The sequence below is a fragment of the Poecile atricapillus genome, chromosome 3 (assembly GCF_030490865.1).
Source record: "Poecile atricapillus isolate bPoeAtr1 chromosome 3, bPoeAtr1.hap1, whole genome shotgun sequence".
Classification (NCBI taxonomy): domain Eukaryota; kingdom Metazoa; phylum Chordata; class Aves; order Passeriformes; family Paridae; genus Poecile; species Poecile atricapillus.
In genome coordinates this window covers 34,219,733-34,247,632 of record NC_081251.1, presented here as the reverse complement: position 1 = coordinate 34,247,632, position 27,900 = coordinate 34,219,733, and the positions used below count along the sequence as shown (strand labels likewise).

Sequence of the window (27,900 nt, the reverse complement as noted above, 5' to 3'; positions counted from 1 at the left end):
TGATTGACCAAAATGCAATGGGATAGTGTTTTGGGATACCATGTGTTTTTCAGTAGTATAATGATAGCTCTATGTCCACAGTATTTGCTTTGATTTTATCATCTTAATCTGGAAAGGTCAAGTTAAATATAAAGTGTGGAATTAGTGTTCTGCAGTGTGTTTAGGCCATTAGGACTTGCAAATTTAAACTTCTAGTTGACATTTTGCAGCACCTGAGTCTTCTGTGGCTGTGCTATACACGTCCTGTTCAGTCTTGTTCAACATCTTAGTGTGTCAAGACAGCCTAAGGAGACTTGATTCCAGTTCTGATTAGATAATGCAAAAGTTCAGTTCTTTTCGTTATTAATGCAATAGTGGCCCACTTGACAAACTTCTGAAATAACCTGATTTATTAGACTGTATGTGGATTGATAGTAGTGCTTTGTTCTTAATGACTTTATGAGTTAAATTATGTCAGAAGTTTGTACATGTGAAATTTACCTGTTGTTATTTAATATTAAGATGTACTTTGGATTTGTGCTTAGGTTCAGGCAAAAAACCTGAAAGGTAGAATGGTGATTGGAGTGGCTGCAGGCAGATTCCATACTGTTCTATGGACTAAGGAAGCAGTGTATACCATGGGGTTGAATGGCGGCCAACTAGGTAAGGTAGAAGTGTTCTGAAAGTAAAACCCAGCCATTGAAAGATGTTGTTCATGCTTAACCTGTCATCTGCTTCTAAGAACAGAAGCCTGGGTGAAGCTTTTTTCTCTCTCTTTGTCTCTCTCTCTTTTTTTTTTTTTTTTTTCTGATGGTATCATCCCTTCATCCTTCTTTCGAAGAGTATTTTTCATTCCTACCAGTTACTTTCACATTTTGAGATGATAGGAGCTAGTCAGATTTAGTTCTCATTTGAACTCTGTAACTCTTACCTTCCATGTATCTTGTGTGGTCCTGCTGCTGGAGACTTTGAGGGAACGTTGCTGTTTGTGTTGGAAATGACTCCAAGGCATGCTTGTCTCCTTCTAGCAATCTGTCTGGCACTGCCTTTAATAAATTATGAACTAGCCTTCAGCTCTCCTGCCTATGTCCTTCTTTCATCAAGCACTGTAAACATGCTACTGATAACTTTTTCCATACTAACTTTTTAAAGTGAAGGACTTGCCAATTTCTTTATTTTTTTCAGCAATACCATTACCAGAATCTTCAGTTAACTCTTATTCTGAAGTCAAGAAAGAACCTTATAAAAACATATTACCAGCTAGTGAACTTGATATGTTGCATGAATGGGGCATTTTATTTGCTTTTATCTTTTTTAATAAACAGGTATTGCTATATTGGTTTGGATTTGCATTTTTGCAGTTTTGGGTCTATGTCCAAACAAATCTGTTATCTATCTCTGGTACTTAAGAGTTAATCTGCATCAGCTCTGGCCTCAGGTTGCAGGTCTTTTTGTGTTTCTATGTTAAGGTGTCAAAGGTATGTGAAAAAAAATTGTCTTTCTGAGAGAAATATCTTACTAATGAATATCTTGTTTGTTTTTGCCTTTTTTTTTATATGCAGCCATCATACAAGCTTTTTTTTTTGTGGTTTCTTGTGTTGTTGGGATTATTCTGGCTAGCATGTGGCTTAGTGCAGTACCATAGAGAGACAGTAATCGAATCCTAAATGATATTAGCTGTGTCAGCTGGGCACCATGGTAGACCTGTGGTGGTAAACCTTTCCCCCATAAGATGTTTGAGCATAGCCCTATATTGTCCTGTGGCAGGGTTGCTTCCAGCTGTAGAGGCAGCTCTGCTGCTTGTTTCTCAGTATGTGTTCTGTACCCTGCTCTGCTCTGTGGTGAAGGCATAAATGCCCTGCGCACAAAACAGGATTATGCCATGTATGAGATTCCTGATGTTAGGTTTGTTGTTGCAACAGAGCAGCAAAGGCCTTCTTAAATTTTTTTAATGTTTTCAGAGATCTTGCATTACAGCTCCAACCTTTTCTGTTTCATGTAACTGCTGCCTTCATGCTTACCTGCAGTTACAGTAATTTTTTTGACAAGCTTATTTCTTTGGTTTCCAATATCCAAAATAATCTGTAGTTTATGCCACCGTTATGGTATTTCTACTGCCTTAAATTTTCAGATGATTAAATAAATATTCTTTTTTTAGAATGAAAACAGTACCACCACATTGAATAGCTTCCCTGTTGAATATGCCTTACTTTTTTTTTTATGTATCAGGTCTTGGTTTTCGGGTGTTTCTGGTGAACTAACAAGAAGGTGTGGTGGGTCTCATCTGTCTAAATATATTGAAGAGAAATTATTCAACTACCTAAAAGATTTTTTGGAATTTAAAGATTCTTCAAAGTAGCATCATAAAGTATCCTTTAAGTGCACAGTGTGTGGAATGGCAAATAATTTTTTTGGGGGTGTTGTATTTTGTAGGTTATCTGCTGGATCCTAATGGAGAAAAATGTGTAACTGCACCTCGCCAAGTCTCTGCTCTACACCATAAAGACATCTCTCTGTCCCTGGTCTCTGCAAGTGATGGCGCTACAGTATGTGTTTCTGAAAGAGGAGATATTTATTTACTTGCAGACTATCAGTGCAAAAAGATAGCCTCAAAGTATGTGTTGCTTTTCTAATTTGTCATGAAGAACAATAAGGGAGATTTCACTGTAGTTGTATACCTCCAAGCTGTTTTAAAGATTTTTGTGCATAGAGTACAGAAAATACAGTGGTGCCCTGTGTTTTCTTCATTTTTAGTTCTTTCATATGAACTAGGACTATCGTTTTTGTTTGTTCATTTATTTTTTGTTTTTTTTCTTTTTTTTACAAGAGGCTAAGGTAAACTTCATGTTTACCAAAGATGCTTAAAAAAGCACATTATGAAGAAATACTTAGTACTGTAAATCTAAAAACATTGGAACTGCTATTTTTTCTTCCTCTATTACCATGAATTTGTATAAGTACATCTTGTTAGAGATATTGAAGATCTGCTGTTCTGCTTATTTGTGTTGTTGTGATTTTGAATCGGTAATTTGGGGTCTGGATTTCCTAATTAATGTTATAAAGAGTAATTTAGGTTGCAAGGAAGATGGTGTAAAATCATCTGGTCTGAATGCTAAAACCAGGATGTGAAACCTGTTGAACAAGCTGGATTCTTGACTCATGAAATTAGGAAAACATTTAATCCTGTTCTCTTTTACTTAGTTGCGATGACAGATTAGAATAGATTTTTTTAGATTTGATTTTTCCCAGATAACTCCACCTTAGTTTTTCGGCTTCACTTCAAATTCTATCAGTATTTATTGACATATTATAGCGTAATGATTACCTTATACTTCATTTCTGCATGGCTGTAAGGGAAGGTGTTGACACTTGTAGGAACTTAATGGCGTGTCCTGTGCTTTATACTAAGCAGCTGAGAAAAGATAACAAGTATTATTTTGATCAGCTAAAAAACAAGACCTAGCAAACTCCTGAGAAATTACCTGCTGGGACAGGATAGATGAATAGTTGAATAAAGTTTTGTAATGATGAAATCAAAGCTACATCATCTACTGATTTTCACTCATGGAATTTTGTGAAGAGCTTCTAGATATACGTGATATACTTAAAAATAAGCAAAAGTTATAGTCTGCTGTAGTATTAGCAGTTACGTTAGTAGTACCAGTAGGATGAAAGTAAACATAAGTAATTTTTCAGTGTCTCTGCCTCAACTTTATTTTTTTACTGCTTTTCTAAATGAAAAAGGTAAATGTCTAAGAACCAACATGAAGTACACAATAGGGAAATACTAATTTAACCTTTTTTTGTTCTTTCAGACAGCTGAACCTTAAAAAAGTCCTTGTCAGTGGGGGATATTTGGAATATAAAGTAGATACCCAGCATCTTAAAGAAAATGGGGGTCAAAAGACTTGCATTCTGGCACTGGATGAAGCTGGAAGAGTAAGTTGCCATAATTATAATTACACAGCAAGCTGCATAGTGATTAATCAGACTTCAAAAATGAGACAGGAAAAAATCATGCATAGAAAATAACCAATTTCACAGAATCATAGAATATGCTGAGTTGGAAGGGACCCACAAGGATCAGTAAGTCCAGCTCCTGGCCCTGCACAGCACCATCCCCAAGAGTCACACCAGGTGCCTGAGGGCATTATCCAAATGCTTCTTGAACTCTGTCGTGGTTGGTGCTGTGACCCCCTCCCTGGGGAACCTGTTCCAGTCTCCCGCCACTCTCTGGGTGGAAAATCATTTTGCTGTAAACCTCTCCTGACACAACTTCATGCCATTCCCTTGGTCCTGTCACTGTCACCAGAGAGAAGAGCTCAGTGCCTGCCCCTCCTCTTCCCCTCACGAGGAAGCTGTAACTGCAGTGAGGTCTCCCCTCAGCCTCCTCCAGGCTGAACAGACCAAGTGCCCTCAGCTGCTCCTCATGCAGCTTCCCCTCAAGGCCCTTCACCATCTTTATCCCCATCTTTGGACACTATCTAATAGTTTAATGTATTTCTTACACTGTGGCACCCAAAAGTGCCCCCAGCACTGGAGGTGAGGCTGCCCCAGAGCGGAGCAGAGCAGGACAATCCCCTCCCTTGCCCGGCTGGCCTTGCTGGGCCTGATGCCCCCCAGGACAGGGTTGGCCCTCCTGGCTCCAGGGCACTGCTGGTTCATATTCAGTGTGCCATTGACCAGGACCCCCAGGTGCTGCTTTCCAGCATCTCATTCCCCAGTCTGTCCATACATTCAGGGTTGGCCTGTTCCAGGTGCAGGCCTGTTCCTCTGTCCCTTGTTGAACTTGTCCAGCATTTCATTTGTCAGGGTCTCTCCTCAGGGCCTCCCTGCCCTGGAGGGAGTTAGCAGTTCCTCCCAGTTTTGTATCATCTGTGAACTTGCTCAGTATCTCTTCCAGTCCTGCCTCCAAGTCATTTATAAAGATGTTGAAGAGCTCTGAGGAGCCTTGTGGAACAGCCCCAGTAGTGACAGTCTGATGTCACCCCATTTATTATAAGCCTTTTGTCCAACTCGTGGGCCAGTTGCTCACCCATCCCATGATGTCTTTATCCAGCTGTGTGCTGGACATTTTGTCCAGAAGGATCCTGTGAGAAACAGTGTCAAAAGCTGTGCTGAAATCCAAAAAGATTATGTCAGCTGGCTTCCCTTGGTCAGCTAGGTGAGTTATCTTGTCATCAAAGGAAATCAGGTTTGATAAACAGGACTTTGCCGTCATGAAGCCATGCTGGCTGTGACCAATGACTGTCTTTCAGGTGTTTTTCAACACCTCCCAGAATAATCTTCTCCACAATTTTACCAGGCACTGAAGTCTTGTCAGGACTGTAGTGTGTGGGGTTCTCTTTCTTGTCCTTCTTAAAGACTGGGACAATATTCATCAGTAGCTGGGACCTCCCTGGATTTCCAAGACTGCTTAGAAATCATCAAGAGAAGCTTTGGGATTGCATCAGCTAGCACTTTAAGGATTTTTGGATGAATCCCACCAGGCTCCATAGCTTTGTAGGGATCCAGCTGGAGCAGTAAATCACACACAGTTTTGGGGTTGACTGTGAGTTGATCATTCTCACAGTCATGGTCCTCCAGCTTGGGGCACTGAGACCCCCTTGTTGAAGACAGAGGCAAAGTATGTGTTAAACACTTGTGCCTTTTCTGTGCCCCTGTTTGTGAGGTGACCATCCTCACTCTGTAATGGGCTGATGTTACTCTTAGACTGCCTATTGCCATTAATATATCTGAAAAAGCCCTCTTTATTGTTCCCCAGTCAATTTGTTTCTGTAGAGCTGCTGGTGATTTTTTTAATGTTTAATTAGGACCAAGAGAAGATAACAAAAGTAATGTACAGTAGTTTATTTTTAAAGTATATGGACTTCTAATGGCTTTTCAGAGAAGGTGTAAACTCGGTTTTTACATACACATTAGTGGTTATATAGTGTATGTGGTTTAGGCTCTTTTTGTTGGTGTTTTATTTTTCTTTCCATTTCTTCATCCCACTTACCCCAGGCACCTTTACACCTCTTAGTAGTCTTTGGACTTGAACTTTTAGAACCTTTGCTGAAACATGGCTATTTTGTAGATGGAATGTCCCTTTTATTTTCAAAATGTTGCACCTAAACCAGATGAATCATTTAGTATTTAAGTGTAGACGCTCTGTTTCCTTAGAATTGGAATGCCATGGGGAATTTATTGTTTTCTTCCCTTATTCTTTTTTAAGTACTAGTTTACAGGACCCTACAAAATCTCTTGTTCTGCTCACTGAGAGAGCTCAACCTTCACTGCCATCTAGTGGTATTTACAAAGAAGCTTTTCCTACTGAAATGCCTTAAAGAATGTTAAAAATGGAGCTTGTATATCAAAATAAAGAGCAATGTGGTTATTTCCTTTTATTTCCTTGCATTTGGCTGAATTATGTTTTGAGATGCTCTTATCTTTTCATTAGGTTATTAGTTGTCTCAGAAATTATAAACTCCCAGTTCAGTATTTGATCGTTTGAGGTGTAGCCTCTAGCATCTGTAGTATTGGTAGTGCCCCTTCAACATCTTTGGGTCACTGCTTTAGCAGTAAGAAACTGCTTGATCTTCCTGCATCAGAGGAACAATATCCATGTACATTTCATATCTTTCCATGTTGAATACAAGTACTGGGTTCTTTACTGCTTTCAGGCATTATAAATTATAGAGTAAGGAGAGGGATGGGATCTTAACACTTGTATTTCCTGAATCACTGCTTCTTGGTCTTGATTGCACTTTCTTTAAGGGAGTACTGTTTAGCCTAGAAAATAAAAGTCACAAAGGGAATCTGGTATATACATGCTTGAGTAGAAGATGTAAAGAAGATAGAGCCAGGATATTTCCAATGGTGCCCAGAGCCAGTACCAGAGGCAGTGGGTACAAGCAGAGAAGGCTCTCTCTGAGTATCGGGAAGCACTGAGGGTGGTTCAGCACTGCCACATGTTGCCAGTTAGGGTTGTGAAATCACTATCCTTGGAAACAAAAGCTGTCTGGACGTGTTCCTGGGCAGCTGGCTCTGGGTGGTCCTACTTGAGCAGAGGGTTGGACTAGACAACCTCCAGAGACCCCTTCCCAATTTCAACCATTCAGTGATTCATGGGGCTCAAGGCAGGGGAAGCGACATAGGTTACTCAAGTGCTTCTGTCCCCTCCTTACGTAGATGCTAACAGACCTGTGGAGGTCTTTCAGTGGGAGAAAATGAAGGCCTGACTTTAGTACTGCTAATGCCATAGTTGGGCTTTCCCTTGCTTGGGGCTGTCTTTCAGACATGTACAGTGTACCTTGTTGGGGTCTTGCTGTGCATGCAGCACTTCATATTCCCGAGGGTTTTGAAGTTTGTGTTTGGTCATGATCTCCATTCCAAGCCTTGACTGGTACAGAGCAATTTGAGATTTTTGTCAAACAATTAACAGGAAATGGTTTAAATCTCCAGCGTGCTAGCCTTGAATTTTGTCCGATTTATAAACAGTTGGACAAATCTGTAAATTAAGAGCTAGATAAAACTTGTTTCTTCGCTTGATACCTTCTACTCTCCTTGTTGAGATGTCAGTAAAACCTGTCTAATAGATGACTGCTGTGAAGATATTTGAGTGTTTGGAGAAGCTTTTCAAATGCTCTTCATGAACAAATGGATCTTGATATCATGATAGATTTTCCCTGTTTTACTTGTGGATTCTCTCTAATAGATGCTCATAACACTTTATCCTATAATTTTGAAGAATGTGTTTCTCCTTTTATGTGCAATTTTGAGATGGCATGTTCTTGTGTTTTAAAAAAGTAGTGTGCAATATGTAACTGCTTTTAAATGATATGAAGATTTTCCATTTCTTTAAAAAATTGATGTTATAGGTGTTTTGTTGGAAGTCATCTAACAACTCCATGAAGCAGTGTCGTTGGGTGTATGGCCGGCAAGTCTTCATGTCTGATGTTGCATTGAATGGGAACGAAATAATGTTTGTCACACATGATGGTGAAGCCTTTACAGGGAAGTGGCTGGAAGAAGGGAAAAGAAATTCAGAAAAGAAAGGTTAGCTGTGATTTCTTAGGGGTTTTTAAGTACTTTCAAATCAGTAAAAAAGTTTAATTGAATCTTTACAGCCTCTAACAGTATTATGTTGTGATTTTGTTCTTTCCTTTGTGGTTGACAGTTTTTGCAATTGGCTGCTACTGTACTCTTTCCTCAGTGATACTAAGATTTACTTGCAGCCTTCAGTTAACCTTTAGGTTGAAGTTTCTGGGATGAAAAGTACTTCCGAAGAATAATAGTAGCACAATGGTCTAATATAATGATCTTGTCACATATTAGATGATGAGTCCTAATAGAATTGGTATTGAGCAAAAGAAGGAGCATATACTTGCTTGCACTGCTAAGCCTTTGAAACCTGTTTCCCAGGTTATTATCTGGGCACAATTCAGGATCCAGAGCAACTTCCACTGTATTAACTTGGCTTATATTGCTGAAAGTAGGTCCTGATGTTTTTTTTATTTCAGTAAGGAACATACTTGTGTCGTACAGGACAAGATTTTAAGTGAAACTGTCAGCTCTTCTCCTATATATTCTGTAAATAAGCAAACTGAAATCTTCAGCATGGTTTAGCCTTATCCAGTTACTACATCAATGGGCATATAGAAGTCATAGTCTTGCCTTTTTATTGTATTTTAATTTGCAGGATCTTTCTGTGTGTGTATTCACTTTTTTTTTTTTAACAGAACTTGTATCAAACCTTCAGCATCCTTCATGTGATGTGTCTTGTGAACATGATACAACCAGTGTGTATGAAAGAATTCGGCTTCAAAAGCTGACTTTTGTCCACCGGGCTGTCAGTATTGCCACTGATCCTAGCGGCTGCAATTTTGCTGTATTACAGTCAGATCCTAAAACCAGGTATATTTACAACAGCTGTAATTTTTCCTTTTTTTTTGTCTGATTGTGATTGAATAATTCTTTTCCATACTGTTTTTTGCCTCATACATAAGTCACAGTAAATACAGTTACCCATACTGCTAGAGAATAGAACTTTGTTAGTAATTATGTTGAAGTTATCCAAAGGCCTCAGCTTATGTATTTGCATAATAATAGACAGTATTGATGTTTTATCTGAAGTGTTTAAGGCAAGCATTTGCCATGTATTTCCTAACACACTCTGAGTTCTAAATACTGTAGAAATTCACGTCTTCAGTGAATCATGAATAATCAGCTTTTAAATAAAAGTGACAAGTGAATTTTTCTTTGATTGGAAAGAAATGTATAAAGTAAAATAAATAAATAGAATCCTGTGCCATGTTTCTTATGCTCTTGTAATAGTTTCCAGCATTTGTGATAAATAGCTAAGCATAAGCTTTTTCTCCTTATTGCTTTAGTTTGTAAGATGAAATACAGCAAGCATTTCTGTGTTTTTATGTTGGAAAAATGAGATGAGGATAAGATAGTTCTGATAATACTGGTACAGTATAAAGACAAAATACTATATTTGATATACTGAAGCTAGACAGGTCTTACTTATGTAGTTTAATTGCCTAAATACTATATTAGTTATTTTTGTAAAGAACAGGACAAGAAATATTGAGCAGTGCAGCAATGTAGGAAAAAACCAAAGAAATTAAATGGAAACATCGTTATCCTCTTCATTAAACATACTATGTAAAATGTGATGAAGGTTGTAAATAGTGTTTGATTATGGATTTAATTTTGTTCTAGTCTCTATGAAATTCCAAGTGTGTCACTGTCAAGTTTTGGAATGGATTTTGGCAAACTGTTAGATGAAACAGATGAAATGGACAGCATCCATGATGTGACTTTTCAGATTGGCACAAGAATGTACCCTGTGCACAAATATATCTTGGCCGTACGCTCCGACTTCTTCAAGAAGCTCTTTGTTTCCAGTGACAGCCAACTAGACACTCCAGACATCTACCGTAAAGATGAAGATGCTGTTGGATGTGATCTCTATGTAATTGAGAAGGTCCATCCAGATCTGTTTGCATACCTTCTGCAGTTCATATACACAGATACTTGTGATCTTCTGACTCATGGTTATAAGCCAAAAATCTGCTATAAAGAAAAATCAGACGAATATCAAGATACTTTAATTTCTAATCTGAGCAAAATGAGTTTTGATGAAAATGTCAGTGGAAGGTCTGCATTTGAGATTTATAGAAATAATCAAGTGAAAGTTATAAATGAAAAACAGAAGAGCAAATCTAAAAAAGGCAAAGCTGGTGATGAAGCTAACCTCATTAAAATGTTGCAAAGTGCAGCAAAGAAGTTTGGGCTCAGCAATTTAAGTGGAAGGTAGGTGAAAGGAAATGCATATATTTTGATGAGCTCTCCATGGAGTTTTTTCATGTAAGCTGATCTAACTTAAGTTGATATGACAGTAGTGGAAATTAAGACCCTGAATTTAGAATAGAAGCTAGAGGGAGATGATAAGGGGATGCTACTTGGAGACTGCCTGGGCCTATTTCCAGTACATACTGGAGTTTCAGGTTGGAGGGTAGTAAGTATTCCATCACTGTTTGGGCATCACTTGTAGATTACACTTTTGTATCTGCTCATTCTGTTAGCATTATTATTATTTTCCATTCTTTTTCTGCCCTATTAAAACTGTCTGTCTCAACCCACGAATTTTACTATTTTTTCCCCAGTTCTCTCCCCCATTCCACTGGTGGGTGGTGAGGGCAGAGTGAGTGAGTGAGTGACTATGTGGTCTTTAGCCAGACAAGTTAAACCATGACAGTATCCTCTAAGGCATGAGCTCTGTGGGATTTGCTATCTGCTATAAATCATCTGTCTTTCCAGAAAGACTGTCATAAAACATCAATACTTGTTATGTTAGAGACAGCTGATCTAATTGAGTTTGGGACTGTATAATTTTTATACTGTGGTCTATAGTCTAACAGTTTTTTCACAGACAGCAAACGTGTTTATTATAAAGCAGCACAAAACAAAGTTAAATTCTTGTTTAACTGATGTAATTTTTATGGTACATAATGAAACAAATGCAGTTGGGATCAAACGTCTCTGTAGAACTGCATTAGTTAGTTTGGGGTTTTCTTTCTGCATTTATCCTTTCAAAAGAGGGGGATGAACTTTTTCAGGCTAGTTTTTTTTATTGTATGTCTTGCATGCATAGCCAAGATATGAAGCTGCTTCTAAAACAGTTCCTGAGTGACTTTCCCGTGGTACTTTGCCTTTAAAGGTGTATTACTTTGTAATTCACCAGTAGCACTCCTATGTCTTCACCATCCGCTTCACAAGCCTCCTTGATTCATTAGGATGCTAAAAAAAGCCTGTGCTGAAACTTGCATCTCTTCCCAGCCACTGTCTTTGCTTAGTTTACTGACTGGTAGCGATAATGAGCTTCTAGATTTTTGACCCTATAGTATTAAACTTTGGCCTTAACTATACTGTATAGGTATCATCTAAGGTCCATCACATAGATGTGGAAAGAATGTCTGTTAATTTTACATCTGCCTTGAAGACTTTTCAAGTATCAAAAGCCCTTTCTATTTTTGTATGATGATTCATTTTTATATTCACGATATGAGCCCACTGAAGTACTGTTACTTTGTGAAACTGTTCTTAGTGGTTTGAACTGTATACTAATTGTATTGCTTATTACTAATGTTAATGATTTTCAGGCTGGATGGAGTCAGATTAGAAAATGGAAAAATTAATGTTGTCAACAAGAAGAATGGGAACAAACCAAAGTTAAATCAGAAGAAATGGTAATTTTTTTAAAATCGAGTTTCTCCTACTCCCACCATCTTCCTCTTATGTCATCTCTTTACCTGTTAAGTATGGGCTAAGGTTGATCCGTTTTAACTTCTGGTGTCCGTTTTAACTTCTGCAATTGTCCTTATCATAGTAACTCAGAAGGTCTTCACAGATGGTTATAGACTGATCTGTAAATTAGTCATTTGGATTAGGTTATGTGTGATATATTTTTGTTTCTTTTTACTGTACCTTTATGTTCTGTGGATTAACTGTGTTGTAGAATGCTAATGTCAGGAGAAATATTAGGGGTAATCCATTCAAAAGCAATTTGACTTCTGTAAATCTGCTTTCTGTGACAATAAGACTACATGGATTGGAAATAAGCACATGTATAGTATGTTTTCTAATTGCTTTTAGAAGAGTGATGTTTGTTTTTTAATTCCACTGATGTGATCGAGTATTTATACCTGGAGTCCTGAACAATCTATTTATATACGAAAAGCAACATTGCATGAAAGTAGCCTTTTAACAGAATTCAGGTTCATTCTTAAAATGTATCGTCAAGGCCCATGGTACCACCTGATACTGAAGAAATAGGTAACTTGGCATAGACCATTTAAAATTGACTAAAATTAGCCATAATTAATTTAATTAGTCATAGCATTTCTGTAACAGTAATTGACTGTGTTCTGAAGGAAATATTTCAGATGGAATTTTTAAAGCTTAACTTTGGACAAAAAAAAATTCTCCCTGGAAAGTATTGTGCCTGTTCTTTTGGGTTCATATTCTGTGCTATTTTTAAAGACCAGGTGTGTTACATTTCAAAGGATAAATCCTAACTTGCTAAAGTTAGCATTTATTTGTAGAGTTTACAACTTGTAGCTCTTCTGAATAGTCACAGCTCTGATGCTATTAAATATCTTCTAGTTCATACCTCTGCGATGTGACCCTGAAATCTTTAGATGGAAAGGAATTCCCGTGTCATAAGTGTGTACTTTGTGCAAGACTTGGTATGTGTGTGTATTTTTATATATATTTATATAACATAAGTTATATTGTCTTTTTTAAGTGACATTTTATTGTATCTTGAACTGAAATGCCTTTCTTTACAGATTATTTTCACAGCATGTTAAACAGCTCATGGATTGAGGTAAGTTTGCCAAAATCATGTGTGATGGTATGGTTTTTTTGCATCAAATAAGTGACAGCTTTTCAGTTTTTCCTATAATAACATATCCTAAATACTAGGGAAATGGAAGGGTTGGATTCTATATTTCTGTTTGCAAGAAAAAAAAAACCCAGAAGCCACATTTTTGTTTACTCTGAATTTGTACTATTGAGATTGTGTATTAAATGAGAGTAATAAACATAATACTGTATATTGAATAAAATTACTGCTTTTGTTTTAAGGGTTTAGATTGAACTAGTTCATGCATTTATAAAAACACTGACTGGACTGTTCTTATGGGATACAATTTACATGGTATGCAGTTTGGAATATGTCGTATGTACTGAGTGCAAGAGAGAACAGGATCAAGGGTCAGTGTATAGAACTCCACCTGACTTCTACTGTTAAATGACATAGAGAACATCAGGGACTATTCTGTTTAGTCAGCAACTGCTGTTTCAAAAGGTGTAGATCTTTAATTTGTCTTGGTTCCTATTTGCCAGCTGTGTGTCAATAGCCTGGTTGTTCCTGAACATTGGTATTTCACTAAATACCTCTGTTTAACTACCTGAGCACCATTGATAATGTTTATGGAAAGATAGGAATGGTCTAGGTGGAGAAGCATTTTTCTGAGACTGAAAACTAAAGCAGTGCACAGGGGTTTCTCAAATTTCTTAGTTTCCAGCAATACATTAAGAGCCTGGTGAAGTACTGGCAGTTCTGTTCTTCTGTGAAACAGAACTTCACCTTTTCTCCAGATTACTGTGCTGCCTTTTCCTAAGTCATCCGTGAGAAAACATACTTGAAACACCGTGAGACAAATGATTGATTTAAGGTTTGGGTTTTTTTTAAGTGTTGAGTGTCCATTTGTGTCATGGTTTTGTGCATCAGTAGTGTGTAGTTCATAAGTTGCCTATTATTTTGTAAGTAAATCTAAATCAACCTAAATTAATAAGTAAATATTTTGTGAAGCAAGGGCTGTAGATGTTATATAAAAATCTTAATGTCTGTAAGGGTTTTTTAAACTTTAGAAGGAAAATATTTCAGTAGCATGTTCTAAGGCAGAGTAAGTATTTTAGTTTGAAGCTTTACTTGAGTACCACCTGAAGTAAGCCAAAGTTGTTAAGCAGTGATATTGGATAAACACAAATGGGTGACAGTTACATGGTTTAGTGGCAAATGTTTGCTCTTATGAAAGCTTTACTTTACTCGTTAGGATGGCTTTTCACATGGAGGACTTGATGAGGACCTTATTTTCAGAGGCATTAACAGTGGTGACTACTTCAGTATTATTGTTATTTTGGAACTTGTGATTTCATTAAATCTTTTGACCTTGACAGGAAAATAGTTCAGTACTTGCATGGAGGCTTCCTGAAGTTCAACTTTTAGGCAATTGTAGGATTGTAAGAGTAGATGATCAAAGTGATCAAACTTGAAACTGTTTCATGGGTATTTATTCAGAAGTTTGAATAGATTTTAATTGCTTTGCTACAAGTAATTCTTGACTGAAAAATTTGGACAGATTTTATACAAATGCTTAAGTGATTGTTTACCTTCAAAAACGTGACCCTCGATCTGAGTTATATTCTTAATACAGTTACTGACTTGATTTTGTATTTTATTCCTAGTAGTCAGCTTCTCTTTCTATTTCTTCTTTTTTTTTTTTTTTTTTTTTCCTTTAAATATTTCTGCCTTTTAGGCTACCTGTTCAGCTCTGGAAATGCCCATCCATTCTGACATCCTACAGATAATTGTGGATTACTTGTATACAGATGAAGCTCTTGCCGTAAAAGGTGCCATTAATACATTTTCAACTGTAACTCTTGCAATTTTTGTAATTTTAAAACAGAAGTTCAAAAATGAATATGCCTGTGTTGGAGTTATATTAAAAAAAAAATCAAAATTCTTGATTCTTTCTTTAGAGTTTGAGGGGATAGCAGTACCCCAGGCCTTGTTTTACCTTTTCTTTTGTTTGTTAAAGTGCAGTTTTCCTTTTCTCTGCTGTTGCTTCAAAAAGTGGACTGTTGGTGCTCTTCTAAGCTATTCATTGTGCTGTGAAAACCCCATCAGAATTTGCAAAGCCATTATATTTGTGCTTTGGCAAAATCTCATTGAAGCTCTATGTTTTATAGTTGCTTTTGATTTGCCCCAGTGTTTACATGATGCTTTGTTTTCCAGATTCTCAAAATGTGGAATTCATATGTAATGTTCTTGTGGTAGCAGACCAGCTTCTTATATCCAGACTCAAAGAAATCTGTGAAGTAGCCCTTGCAGAAAAACGTGAGTCCATCCACATAATGGGTTGGAGAATAAAAAATTGTATTTTTAGATGTTATTGCCTTTTGCAGCACAGAATTTGTGTATCTTCCTTTCAGGTTATTATATTTTGATGTTCATTGCATGTCTGCTAATAATTGCTTCTTTAGTTGAAGCAATATTTTAGGTTAGCATAATCTTCCATTCCTTATGCATCATCTTCGTTTCATGCTCTTTAATAAAAAAAAGTAAAAAAAAAAGAAAAAAGCTAACTGCCTCCAAACCCCAATAAAACCTTCATTTCATTGAAGTGAAATTTTTTCTTTAAAATATGATAAAATGAACTCTGTTTCTGTCCTTGTGTTTAGTGTTCCCTCTCTCTCTTTCACTCTCTTTATTTTTTCTTTCTCTGTACTAAATTGGAACATTTGGTTGTTTAACAACTGTTTATGCTGTATACTTACTATTAGCTGTAAACTTCCTATTTTTAACTTTCTTTTTTCTTTTTGTTTGGGACTGCTGGGTTTCAATATTTTGAAGATGATCTCCTTATAGGTGGGGCTTTTTAGTTCTTTGAAGCAGCCCTTGTATACCAGCTGCTACAAAGTTACATGGAGCTCAATAGAGTTTGTGGCCCTTTGAGTATTAGCATTTTTTCTAGGAATGGGTAGTATATGATAGGTTTCAATAACTAGATAATGTTGCACAATAAGTCTTAAAATGGATGCTTGATACTACGGCCAACTATCTAATTAATTTGTTTTGTTTCTGCAGTTACCTTAAAGAATGCTGCTGAGCTGTTGGAGTTCTCAGCAATGTATAATGCTGAGCAGCTAAAATTGTCCTGCTTGCAGTTCATAGGCCTCAATATGGCAGCTTTGCTTGAAGCAAGGTAAGCAGGAATGCACATGTTTATGTTTTAGTTGTAAAATTTAAATATCCCAAAAAGGTAAAAGGATTGGAATATGGACAGTTGAATGTTAAAATGCAGCTGAATGCTGCTAGTTTAAAGGTAGGCTCATTTTTGCCAGTTAGGGAGAGAGAAGCTCTGTACAGACTGTATCAGTTCTATAGTACAAACTCATATGTTGCTCATATGTGGCATGAAAAGTCTCTCTTGAATTCAGTCGGCTTTAACATTAGGTCTAGTCTTTTTTGAGGTAGTAAAAGTGTTTTTGAAGGTGCATCGAACTGCTGTGGGGCTTTTCTGTCCATTTGGAGGTTGTTTTCTGGGGAGATGGGAATTATTGTGGGGATTTTTTGTTTCTTTTAGAATTGTTTGGGTGGGTTTTTTTTAAACATGGTTGTTACAATACATATTTGATTTATTTTAAGTAGGTGTATTATATAGCTGCTTCATTTTCCAAAAAGGATGGGACTGCCATCTGGTAGTCTTTTTGCTTTAATGTCTGCAGTAAGAGCTGAATAAATTAATTTATTATCCTTGTTTTCCACAGTGGTTCTTCTAAAGTTCAGAGAAGCTGTGGGTGTGCTCTGGCCTTCCTTCTCTTGATGCTTTTGGACAGGCCTTCAAGTTGCTTCCTAAGTACATATTATCTTCTCAGAGCAAACCTCACCAGCACTGATTGAAGTTATTTTCTAGCAAAATCTTAAAAAAAACACTAAAAAAACTCAGCCAAAAAAAAAAAATCTCTACTGTTAGTCTTCTCTGTTCTTTTAGTCAGGCTTCTTTTAACTTGTAGAAGTTCCTAGAGATCTGAAACAGTTCAGAATGCCAGCATTTCATTGCCACATCACACAGTGGCTTCACTTGCATCCCAGATACAGAAGTTCATTCATATTAGTAATTTCCCTCTTCACCTCTTTATAAAATATAAACATTCTGACCTTTGATTTTGGAGAGAAGAGTGAAAAACTAGTAACATTGCCTTAAATATTACTTGGAATTCAGATTTGTTCCATCTTAAGCCTAGAAAGAGCATGTGGTTTTCTTACTATGATTAAGACCGTATCTGCATTTTAATGAAAATCTGAAAATGATAGTATTGGGTAGAAAGACTTTTAATTTGAGAAACCTGAGACAGAACTAAGTCCTGATAGCTTTTTGCAAGTACAACTGCCTACATGAACAAGACAGTCCTTTTGAATCAAGTTTGTTGCTGTAATATTATTTTTTGGCATAAACGTCTGAGTTGTGTTAGTTTTATGGAGAATTTACATAGGTTTGGAGTGTTTGGATACATGTCAGGAAGAGTGTATGCAGAAATAGCTAAAACAATGACCACTTCTTGTATATAGATCTGTTTTGGCTGTCACCTTAGGTAAAGGTAGGTGGGAAGGTTGTGTATTTAACCTTGCCCCAATACAAAGGTATTGATTCGTTTTTATTTTGTGTTCAGTGTCTTCCTTTAGACTCTAACCACCAGGAATAGGTGATAATACCTGTACTTGAGATTAATCTAAAATGTTAATTTGATTTTCCATTGATGTGATTTTTTTATGAGCGGTTAAAATGAATAAAGATAATTTTTTTTTTTTAGGACTCTGGATGTCTTAAGTGATGAAGTTGTGAAGGATCTTTCTATTTATTACAGGAAAATGGTAAGTTGTACAAGTTGACTGTAAGCTGATTATGTGTAAACTGAGAATAGATGAATGATAAATACATACCTGCAGAGTCTGTAGGCATCAGGCTGAAGTGGAAGATCTGACTCAAAAGATAAAATTGTCTGCTGTTATTATCACTCTCAAGGAGTTCATATTTCATTATTCACTAGCTACTGTTGCAACAGTGTTGTGTCTTTTAAATTTATTAGTTATTCACATTAAACATATTAATGTTCTGTAATTAACAAATGTTGCATGGAACAATGTAAGCAAAACATAGGGAAAACAGCGTCCCTTACTTAGAAGAAAGGAGAAGAAAGCTGAAAAGTTCAGGGTGATCGTATAGATGTTAAAATCAGTAAGAACAATAATGGGAAAATTGAACTGTAATGCAATGGTGAAAGCCAAGACACATTATGATCCAGTATCCTGTAAGGGTAAAAGATAAATGTTTGCAAAATCTTGAAGCATTTTTCTCCAGAAGTTAACAATAGATGAAACAGGCATTTTGAGTCTATCACTTAAGATGTTTCTCCAATTTTGCTTAAAGATACAAATTAAGTTTAGAAGCTTGCTATGTAATTAATTATCTGATCTGTGAAAGTGTTTTTAAATGACGATCGGTTTTGGTCTTCTTATATAAATTGGCTAGCATACAACTTAAGTGAAACTTAATGTAATGGCTTTTACAACTACAGATTCCAGCTATGGTCAGGAGAGTAATTACTCCATATCCAGATGGACCTGACATAAGTTCTTTTGAGCCTGAAGATGGAGAGAACTTTGTCTTTTTAAGGGAAGAAATGAATACAGAACAAAATTCTCAGTAAGTATCTGTTTTTCATCAATATTTTTAACTAGATGAACTGTTTATTATGGTATTAATCCCCAATTATGTTGGTGCCTGACTGCATTTAAATTCAGAATTGAAATATTAAAAATGGAGATTTCAAATACTGTTCTCAGTTTTCTTAAGTCCTTTAAAATGTTGCAAAACCACAGCACAGCACTTTCAATTTATAAGTAGCATGTGAGTAAAGGTTGCAAAATGAGCATTCACAGCGATGTCTGGGGGTTGTGCATGTGATGTGAGTATCTGTATATGTGTGAGACCAGCTGTGCAGTTCATTGTACTTCACTGAATTAGGAGAAATCAAGAGAAAATACAGACTTGAATGCTCTATAGATCTGCTTGAAAAATTGTGGTAATCTAAATTTCTTGATATTAACAGAATTGTCAAGTGAAATACAGAGCTTTGTAGTATGATAGGATGGCTTAGTAACAGGCTTCCAAATAGTGGGATACAATGTCAGCGTGCAAAGAAAACTCACCTGCAGTATTGTGTACTGAGCACTTGTGTCAGGAAAAACTGTGCTAAATGAACTAGTTTCCACTAAATGAACTTACCTGATAGTGCAGCTAAGAACTAGTAGATCAAGGAAGTTGAGAGGCTATTTTATACTCTAGCCTTTCAGTGTTTTTCAAGGCCGAGTGGTAAGGAATTCCCAATTCTAGGGAATTGGGTAGTCCAAAGATTAAAAAATAGACACCCCAAGTACTGTAAGGTTGTACTGCAGGAATGATTAAGTAGTTAAATAGTTAGTTAACAAAAAGCTGTTTAAAGAAGCTTTGAAATAGTGCACTGTAGTTGCAATTAATATAATTCTGAATATCGAGTAGTTTTCTGAAAATGAAGGATGCCTTTTATTTGATTTCACTCTTCCTAATAGCATATATAGGAACACATGACATTTAGGTAACATCACCCTGTATCTGCTTTATTGTAAAATTAGTATTATCATGATAGCAGTGTTTATGGTGGGGAAAAATGAGACGAACAGTGGTGTTTATTGAACTTCGGTAATTTAGGAGAAGGCAAGAGAGAAAAGAGTGGAGAGTTGTCTGTAATTTGCTTTATGTCAGTTGCTGTGATGTGTAGCAGGTTTAATCTGACCTAGGTGGCAGTGCCAGCCTGTGCAGCAGCTGTACCTTCCACTGTCTCAGCAGAAGTCTGTGTGCAGTATAATAGTCCAGAGGCTAGATCTAGATTGGAAAGAGTTTTTTCTTTTCCTCCTGGATTCTTTTTTTCCCCAAAAAACGTTTATTAAATGGTTGTGCCAGTGCATAAGCAGAGCAAAAGTAAGCAGCTAGTGCCAGCTGCTGAGATCAGGTACTACTGCTTGAAGTACAACTGCTGCTGCTGGCTGAAAAACACAACAATGATGTGGGCAGTTCTGAAGCTCAGTTTCTTTGGTTTAATGCATTTTGTGGTTTTTTTGTTTGTTTTTTTTCCTATTAGGGAAGCCCTTTTCAAAAAAGCAAAAACTAAGGCAAAAAAGAAGCCACGAAAACGGTCTGACAGCTCTGGAGGATATAATCTATCAGATATTATTCAGAGTCCAGCCTCTACAGGTCAGTGGGAAAGAGATTCCTTTCAGGTATAAAAACAGAACATAAGGTGTAATATGCAATGCAATTTCTGTATTTCAAGAAGGAAATCTTAGAAAGATTATTTCTTTTCTATAGTTGAATTTCAATAGTGAATTCTTAAGATTAAGGATTTTTTGAAAGGGTGTTTTTCATATGAAGTTTGTGCTCAAAGTTCAGATAAAAGCGTTTATTTAATCAGATAAAGATAATGCACATTTTCTCACGTGGTTTTAGTATGTGGAACATTTCTGTTAATGCGTTGTGGGATTTTATTTCTGAAACATAATAAATTAGCCACTTTTATTGAAAAGATGGTAGAAGAATTCAAAAGAAAAGTGTTGTTGTTATTTGTTTATGTGAGACAAAGAAAAAACTTGGAGTAATGTTATTCTGAAAAAATACTTAGGCTAGCCAAAAATTTGCTTATACTTAGCACTGGCTAGTATTCTGGACTAGGTAAACTTGCTTGTTTTATATTCATCATATGGAGTGAATAATTTTTTTTGTTTGTTAATCATTGCTAATGTTAATAATTTATATTTTATTATATGGAATATATATCTAATATATGTTCTATTATATTAATAGTTCATGATTTAATAGTTCTACTATCTTTTCTTATTTCTAGGTTCAGTAAAACTGGATAAAGCTAACTCAGTAGAATCACTTCCAGAACTCTTAACATCTGACTCCGAAGGTAGTTACGCAGGAGTGGGTAGTCCCAGAGACTTGCAGTCCCCTGACTTCACAAAAGTATTTCATCCAGAGAGGACTGAGGTTAGATTTCCTCTTACCGATTTTTTTTTGTGTTTATCTAGCCCATCAAAAGCAGAATTTGTATTTTAGAGTCTTTCTGTGATGCTATTGTGCTTACAATGGAGTAGACAACTTTGTGGAATTATTGTTTATTTGATTAAGAAAATAAAATTTAGTATTTGTAGTGTTTATTCAGCAATTTTCTGCCTGATTTTTAGATGAAGGACAAAGTATGCGGTCAGGGTGTGAAACCCTCTCACCCTAACAAGGAGATGAAGTCATACAAGGGGGCATCAGCATTGACACAGTCTGTTCCACAGTCCATTCCCAGTGCCAGACACAACTCTGCAAGCTCTCCCAATTGGGTAGCAGCCAGTTTCAGGTGCAGTAATACTTACAGTCACTGTTTTACACTTAGTAGGGAAAGCTAATAATGTTCTATTCAGACTAAAAAGCTGTCTGCTCTTCCAAATGGTTCTGCATTACTTGAGATGTGAACTCAAAATTTTGGTAATTTAAAACTCAAAATTTTGGTAATTTAATAAAAGGAGTACATTTTCATTGAGAAAAATTATGCAATATATATTTTTTTTTTTTAATTGCCTCCAGTCTATGCTTCTATTACCTGTTTTTATAACACCTCCTTGGTTAATACTCTGTAAAATACTTGAGAGTTTTTTGTAGAATCATAGCATGCTTGAAGCCTTTAGAAGCTCCACTGTACTTAGAGATTTTTTAGGCCTTTAGACTTAAATGGGATGTAAAAATAAAGACCACAGGTTTAACTGGTACAATAATAAAAAAAAATGAGTATTACTTTTCTATCTGTAAGGAGAGATGGAGGAAGTGCAGCTTATGTTTTATTTCAAAGCCTGTCCTTGAATTGAGTTATAATGCAGATTAGTTTACAGATGGCTTTAAGTACACATATTTTAATTTATAGTTTTTTGTAAAGCTTTGAATTTAATTCATGCTCATTTCTGTGGAAGTTTGTAATTCAGTCATGTATGAAAAAGAGATCGATACCTGTTGTGTAGCAGTCTGACTATAAAAACTGTTTTGTTTATCATGTGAAATAATTTTAATCCTGTACTTCAAAGAGAGGTCTAATTCAGCCTTTGGGACAGAGCTGTGAGCAGTGCCTCTCTATAACTTAGCATGAACATTTTACTACTAAATAAGTATCCTTATTTAGCTATCTAATTTTTTTGAAGTAATCATAGTTTAAGGTATCTAATTTTTTTAGGGATCTAATTTTTTTGAAGTAATCATAGTTCACATCTTTTTGTTTCATAGTATAATGAGTCTTGAAAGTATTTTTATAGTTTGCTCTTAAAAATGTATATATTTATAAAAGTTTTGTCAAAAACATTTTATTTGAGGTTTGCCATAATTGAGGAAACAGACATAAATTATACAACCAGTTACCAATCCTATGTATGATTTAGAGGATTTCAGTGAAGGCTAGAACTGTGGAATGTAAGTAAAAATCAGTGCCTTGTAAGGTAACTTTTTATTTTTCATTTAGCCCTGCCAGCCCTCCTGCTATGGATCTAAGAACCATAATGGAAATTGAAGAAAGTATGCAGAAATGTGGAACCATGCCAAAGGCAAATTCAAGGTTGGTAAAAAACCAAAATCTATAAAAAAGTGTGATAGGCTAGGTTGTTATGAATTTACTTAGTGGTTTAGGCCATTCAGTTTAAAAAAAGCAGGAGAGAAGTTGTCCTATTTGGTTTTGAACAGCTTTGTTTACTTCATTATGTTGTTTTTCTTTGAGCATACCAAATGTATCCCTTTATTTTCCTCTAGTCTTGTCAACTACTGCAAAAGAGCAAGTGAGCTAGTATCTTAAATAAGTGGCCTGTCCTGCTGAGCCTTTAAGTTTCTGACCAAAAAGAATGAATTCTTGTCCCTAGGATTTTGGAGATTACTTGTGCATAAGTTCTAGATTTGAGAAGTTCATTTCTTGTCTTGCATTCTCTGACCTCTCCCAGAAACCATGTCTTGATGTTGATGATTCTTTAGACAGAAGCAAGTGCTTCTACAATTCTTCTTGTAGAAGCATCCCAAAAGACACAGGAAGATAAATGTGCTTTTTTACAAGGCAGTGTATTAAACCTATTGTTGTTTAAGTGGCAACATATGGAAGAGAACAGGCGGTGACTCATGACCTTTGAGATGTGGCTTTCTTTTAAAGTAGTTAGGACAGTGGCCTTGTAAAGGCTTGCTTGCTAGATAGACTCAGAAGCTGCAAACAAAACAGCCAAGACTGAAGCATCCAAATAGCTTAGAAAGGGAAATCATTACAGACAGAAAAAATGGCTCTATGCTGTTAAATAATTTTTTTTAATATATGAATATTTTTGGTTTAAGGGAGCTAAGCTTGACAGTCTCTAAAAAATCACAATATTAAAAAATAGTCTTCATCTGGTTGTAGTCCTTTTGTGGTGACTTGATTCCTAGTCTGCATGTTTTCTTTTATGAGCATCTATGTGAAGAATACTTCTATGATGCTTTTCTTTCTGTCACTCTTGATACTAATTGACCCTTTTTTTTCGTTTTGCTTCCCAGCCATCTGAGGTCTTGCCCCACCTTGCCTTTTGGCACTCTAAGCAAAGTAATTTTTGTTTAGGAAATGAGTTATTTCTCAGTTTAATTTGCAGGATGAAAGGTGAGCCATCTCACAGGACACTGATCTTTACATCTTCTTTCTTTGCAATGTCCTTTCACAGCAGAATGGTGTCTCATGGAATCAAGCTTTCCCAGAAGCAAAGGAAAATGATTGCCCTGGCAGCAAAAGATAATGGATCAGTAGCTAGCAGCCCAGAGCCTACCACTCTAGTAACTGCACCACCTCCACCCACGAAAGTTGCAAAACTAGGGAATGCGTGGTATGTTATAAATCAAATATCAATTATTTTTCTTTGCAGAGTTATTACATTGAATAGGCAGACTGAACTATTTGTATCTACATTTGGAAGTAATCTAGAAATTCAAAGGGGGTAGGGAAATGCAGTGGTTGCAGTTTATTTGAAATTTTGCTCTGAGTCAGAAGACTGCATCCCATCTGGTGCTCTCTTGTGTACGATGTTGTATTTGCAGATGGTGTCCAAGCAAATCATAGAAGAAGATTGAGGACAAGCTCTGAAACTTAGTTAGGAAGGGGTTATTGAAAACCATTAAGAGTGATATTTTTTTTCTGTCAAAAACATAAAGAAAAATGTCCCCCTTCCTGGGGGGAGGTCTGGAATGACTTTGGACTAGAGCAAATTTGACACAAATTGGGATAACAAAGTTTTATCTAGGTGTCTCAGAGCTGGAGGGAATATTGGATGCTTCTAAAAGTTGTTATGGTGGAAGATGCATAGGGGATTTAAAATGACATTGAATGCTGATCACATACAATTTAAGGGTTTGAGTTAATACCATAGTATTGAATACAGAAAATAGTTTATCATCTGTTCACTGAACTAAGTTTATAATAAATGTAATGAGGTGCTAGCCAAAGTCATGCTTTGTTCCTCATTTTTACTGTTGGTATTGGATAAAAGCATAAATAAAAATGTAGAAGTTTCAAACTATGTAAATTTAATGGGTTTAATTATTGCAGGATAAATACCTATTTGCATGCTCTAAGCATGAAGTACAAGTTTGTTTGAAGTTCATTTAAGTAAATGTGTCCATTTCTCCAGTTTTTCCTGTTCAGGAAGGTCTAGACTTTTACTTTAGATTACTTTTGTACTGTTACCCTAGAAGAACTTTCTGTAGTTTACTTGGTTGTACCTCAGTGGGAGCAAAGGTTTTAGCAGGCCCATCACAATCACTCTTAAGCTTTCTATCTTCTCAATTGATTTTCATCCATGTACACCTAATACTAAAATTTAGGGTCTCATTTACTCCCCCAATCCCTTAAATTTATTCTGATATAATATTGGACAAAGCCCACCATTTTATTTTAAAGAGGAGACAGTGAGTTAGTTGGTTTGCACTTAAGGATTCAGGCTCTTCCTGGTCTCTGAACAGTAATTGAGACCTTGACAAAAGGAGAAACAAGGTTTGCAAGATTCATTTTCTGATGCCTAGTGAGTGGATGAATTTGTGTCCTTAAAACTGGTTCTCTCAAATGCTTTGAAGAACATGCTACGTGCATGACACAGGTGATTCTGCAGGTCAAGCTGCAGGTTAATTTTTTGCCTTAGCTAATGGAGGTGTCACAGGGCTGTTATAACTCTGAGGCTTAAAATTTGCTAGGAGAAACTGATGGTTGAATCAGATCTTGATAAGCACAGCAAACACTGAGTTCTATCGTTTATTATATTAAAAAAACAATACTCCATTCACTATTTGTAATCTTATTACTAATGTTGTAATTTTCCATAAGGACAGTGCAATATAAAAATTCTAAAAAATAAATACAAAATTCTTTATAGAAATAAAATGAAGGTGTAGTATAATCTCCATCCTTTTATCAGGTGCAGTGACAAAGTATAAAGGAAATCCTGAGGCACCTGATGTCTCAGTCTTTAACAGTAAGATCAGTCATTCTGCAGGTACCCACCCTCATGGGCTGGAATGAAACCCCCATAATCCAAGGGGAACTGCTCAGTGATTTGCTACACCTCTTAGACACACACAGGTCCATGGGGCTGGATGTGACCAACCCAAGGGTATTGAGGGAGCTGCTGAAGGTGACCACTGAGCCACTTTAAATCATTTACCAGCAGCCCTGGTCAACTTGAGAGAGCCCAGGTGACTGGAGGTGACTCAATATGACACCCATTTAAAGAAGGATCAGAAGGAGAATGTGGGAACTACAGGCCTGTCAGCCTGACCTCAGCTCCAGGGAGGCTCATGGGGAAGATCATCCTTAGTGCCTTACCATGGCATGTGCAGGACAGCATGCTGGTAAGGTCTAGCATAGGTTTAAGAAAGGCAGGTCCTGCCCAAATAGTTTGACTTATTCATACTATTCATCTACTCTCTGATAGATAATTCTTTACTTATTGGGTGTTATTTAAACTGAAAACTGCCTTTGAATTGCTCCTTGCTTTTAAAAAGCAAATAAAAACTGATTTTTGAATATCCCTAGATAAATGTCTCCAAAAAGTATATTGTGCTCTTAAGGTTCTTATTAAACAGTTTTTGGAAAGAGCTGGGCCTACTGTGTTACACAAACCATCTTAGGTGGAAAGGCTAGGGTGTATTTCAGGAGGATGGAATCCAATCTAATGCTCATGTGGTCACTGTGTGTGATTCCACGCGTTCCTCCTGCGTTCCTCTGGCTGCCAATCTGGAAAATACCGGTAGCTCAAGAGTTCAAGCACAGAACCAGTGGGAGCTATATGAATTTTTAAAATTAGGCCTCACTGCTGGAAGAAAACATTTATTGAATAAACTTCAAGCTGCTTTAGGCAAGCGATCAATTATTTGATTGCCCCTGCTAGTTGTTCAAACTATTTTTGCGTGTAAGGTAGAGTGGTTGTGTTACTCATCTACTCTAATATTATATTTGCAGAGTTAGTCTGTAAATTCACAGTGGACTATTAAGTGCATTTGGCAGCTGATTGAGCTTTCCACACATGCAGTATAGTCAAAGCCATAGAACTTGTGCTCCAGTGAAATCAGATATTCAACTTGGATGTTGAATGCAGAGAAGCACACTTGCCAGAAGGGTGTGGGACCTTCTGGCTTTTTTTGGTTGACTGAAAGTCTGTCATACACTATGCCTTTTCCACCAAGAGAAACCTCAAATTTCATAGTTTTTGGGAAAACTGAACCTATGTTTCCTCCTTTGAAGAAAAGTGAGAATTAGAAGGGAAAAATAAAATACCACTCTAATAATACTTTGAAAAAAAGTTTAAAGTTAACTGCATGTTGACTTTATTAGTTCTCTAAACCTACTTTGATCAAGGGAGTGGGAGTGTTGCTTAATTGTTTTGGGATTTTTTTAAGTTCAGGAGAGTCTACAGCTTTTCAAGACCAGAGACACAAAGAAATTTGAAATCTCTCTTGAGAATTAACAATTGTGTATCCTGATGTCTAGATTGTTGGTTTGACAGTATTCCAGCTTATATTTAACATCAACAGCTGTTTTGGAACTCCATGTTTTGATGGTTTGCAGTTACAGCTTAGAGAAGCTTCGTAATATTCCACTCTTTTTTTAAAAAATGTATAAATTATTTTTTTTTTAATTTTGCAAATTACATAAAAATGACAATGTATCAGACAGGAATAGATGAAATGTAGAGTTGTTACATGTTAAGAAAATTTGGTACCACTTTTCAGACAAATATTTTAAGCCACAAATAATTGTTTTGGATAGGTTAGCAAACTGAGAATGATACAGCTGATTTTTTGGGAGATGTTGTTTGTCGGTTTTCTTTTTGGCTATCTTTTGCAAGTAGATCTGATTGCAGTACAGAATTTTCATGGAAATAGGTAAATCGAATCAAAGTAGGCTACTTAAAGTGTTATTAGCAGGAGCAGCTTCTGTGACAGCAGATCCCATGGACAATATGCCTACTCAGTATAATAGGTTTGGGAGAGGTCTGGTCAAACACTTGTCTGACCTTCTGTGTGTTAGCTGGTGGTAGGAATAGAGGATGTGCACAATGACTCTGAGCTCCTGTATCTGGAGATTTCCATTCTTCTTTTTATGTCTTGTGCGCTGCTTATCCAATATTTAAATTTAAAAAAAAAAATAAACCAAACCAAACTTAAGCCAGGGTGGTCTAACATTAGACATCATACATAGAGTTCAGATGCTTTTGTTGTAACATTTCAGATATAACATTTCACTTTTAAAATTCCTTCATATTTGTTACCTTAAATTGTGTCCCACCTAGATGTAGTTTGAAAGTCTTTGACTTGAGGTGCTGCTCTTATGGTGGTTGCACAAACAACTGGCATTTTATATTTCTTTTTTTTACTTGTTTTACTTCATTAGTGTTTACAAGCAATCTCTTGTTTCTTTGAGTACATAGTGAGTAGAGCTGCTCTTTCAGGATATATT

General features: G+C 36.3%; 1 protein-coding gene across 2 annotated transcripts in view; it reads left to right on the top strand.

Moving 5' to 3' along the window:
* Positions 1-27,900, top strand: part of IBTK (inhibitor of Bruton tyrosine kinase) — a 55,569-nt gene that overhangs the window by 15,054 nt on the left and 12,615 nt on the right. Inside the window, exons 7-25 of one of the 2 annotated variants that reach the window (XM_058835261.1) lie at positions 525-642; positions 2,413-2,593; positions 3,795-3,918; positions 7,839-8,016; positions 8,700-8,874; positions 9,688-10,281; positions 11,631-11,717; positions 12,634-12,716; positions 12,819-12,856; positions 14,574-14,667; positions 15,053-15,154; positions 15,905-16,022; positions 17,632-17,692; positions 18,397-18,524; positions 19,999-20,111; positions 20,758-20,906; positions 21,104-21,267; positions 22,414-22,506; positions 23,624-23,779. In XM_058835261.1, coding sequence (XP_058691244.1) covers positions 525-642; positions 2,413-2,593; positions 3,795-3,918; positions 7,839-8,016; positions 8,700-8,874; positions 9,688-10,281; positions 11,631-11,717; positions 12,634-12,716; positions 12,819-12,856; positions 14,574-14,667; positions 15,053-15,154; positions 15,905-16,022; positions 17,632-17,692; positions 18,397-18,524; positions 19,999-20,111; positions 20,758-20,906; positions 21,104-21,267; positions 22,414-22,506; positions 23,624-23,779 — 2,756 coding nt within the window. Of the gene's footprint in view, positions 1-524; positions 643-2,412; positions 2,594-3,794; positions 3,919-7,838; positions 8,017-8,699; positions 8,875-9,687; positions 10,282-11,630; positions 11,718-12,633; positions 12,717-12,818; positions 12,857-14,573; positions 14,668-15,052; positions 15,155-15,904; positions 16,023-17,631; positions 17,693-18,396; positions 18,525-19,998; positions 20,112-20,757; positions 20,907-21,103; positions 21,268-22,413; positions 22,507-23,620; positions 23,780-27,900 lie in introns of both variants that reach the window. The other variant, XM_058835260.1, reaches the window with a different exon arrangement.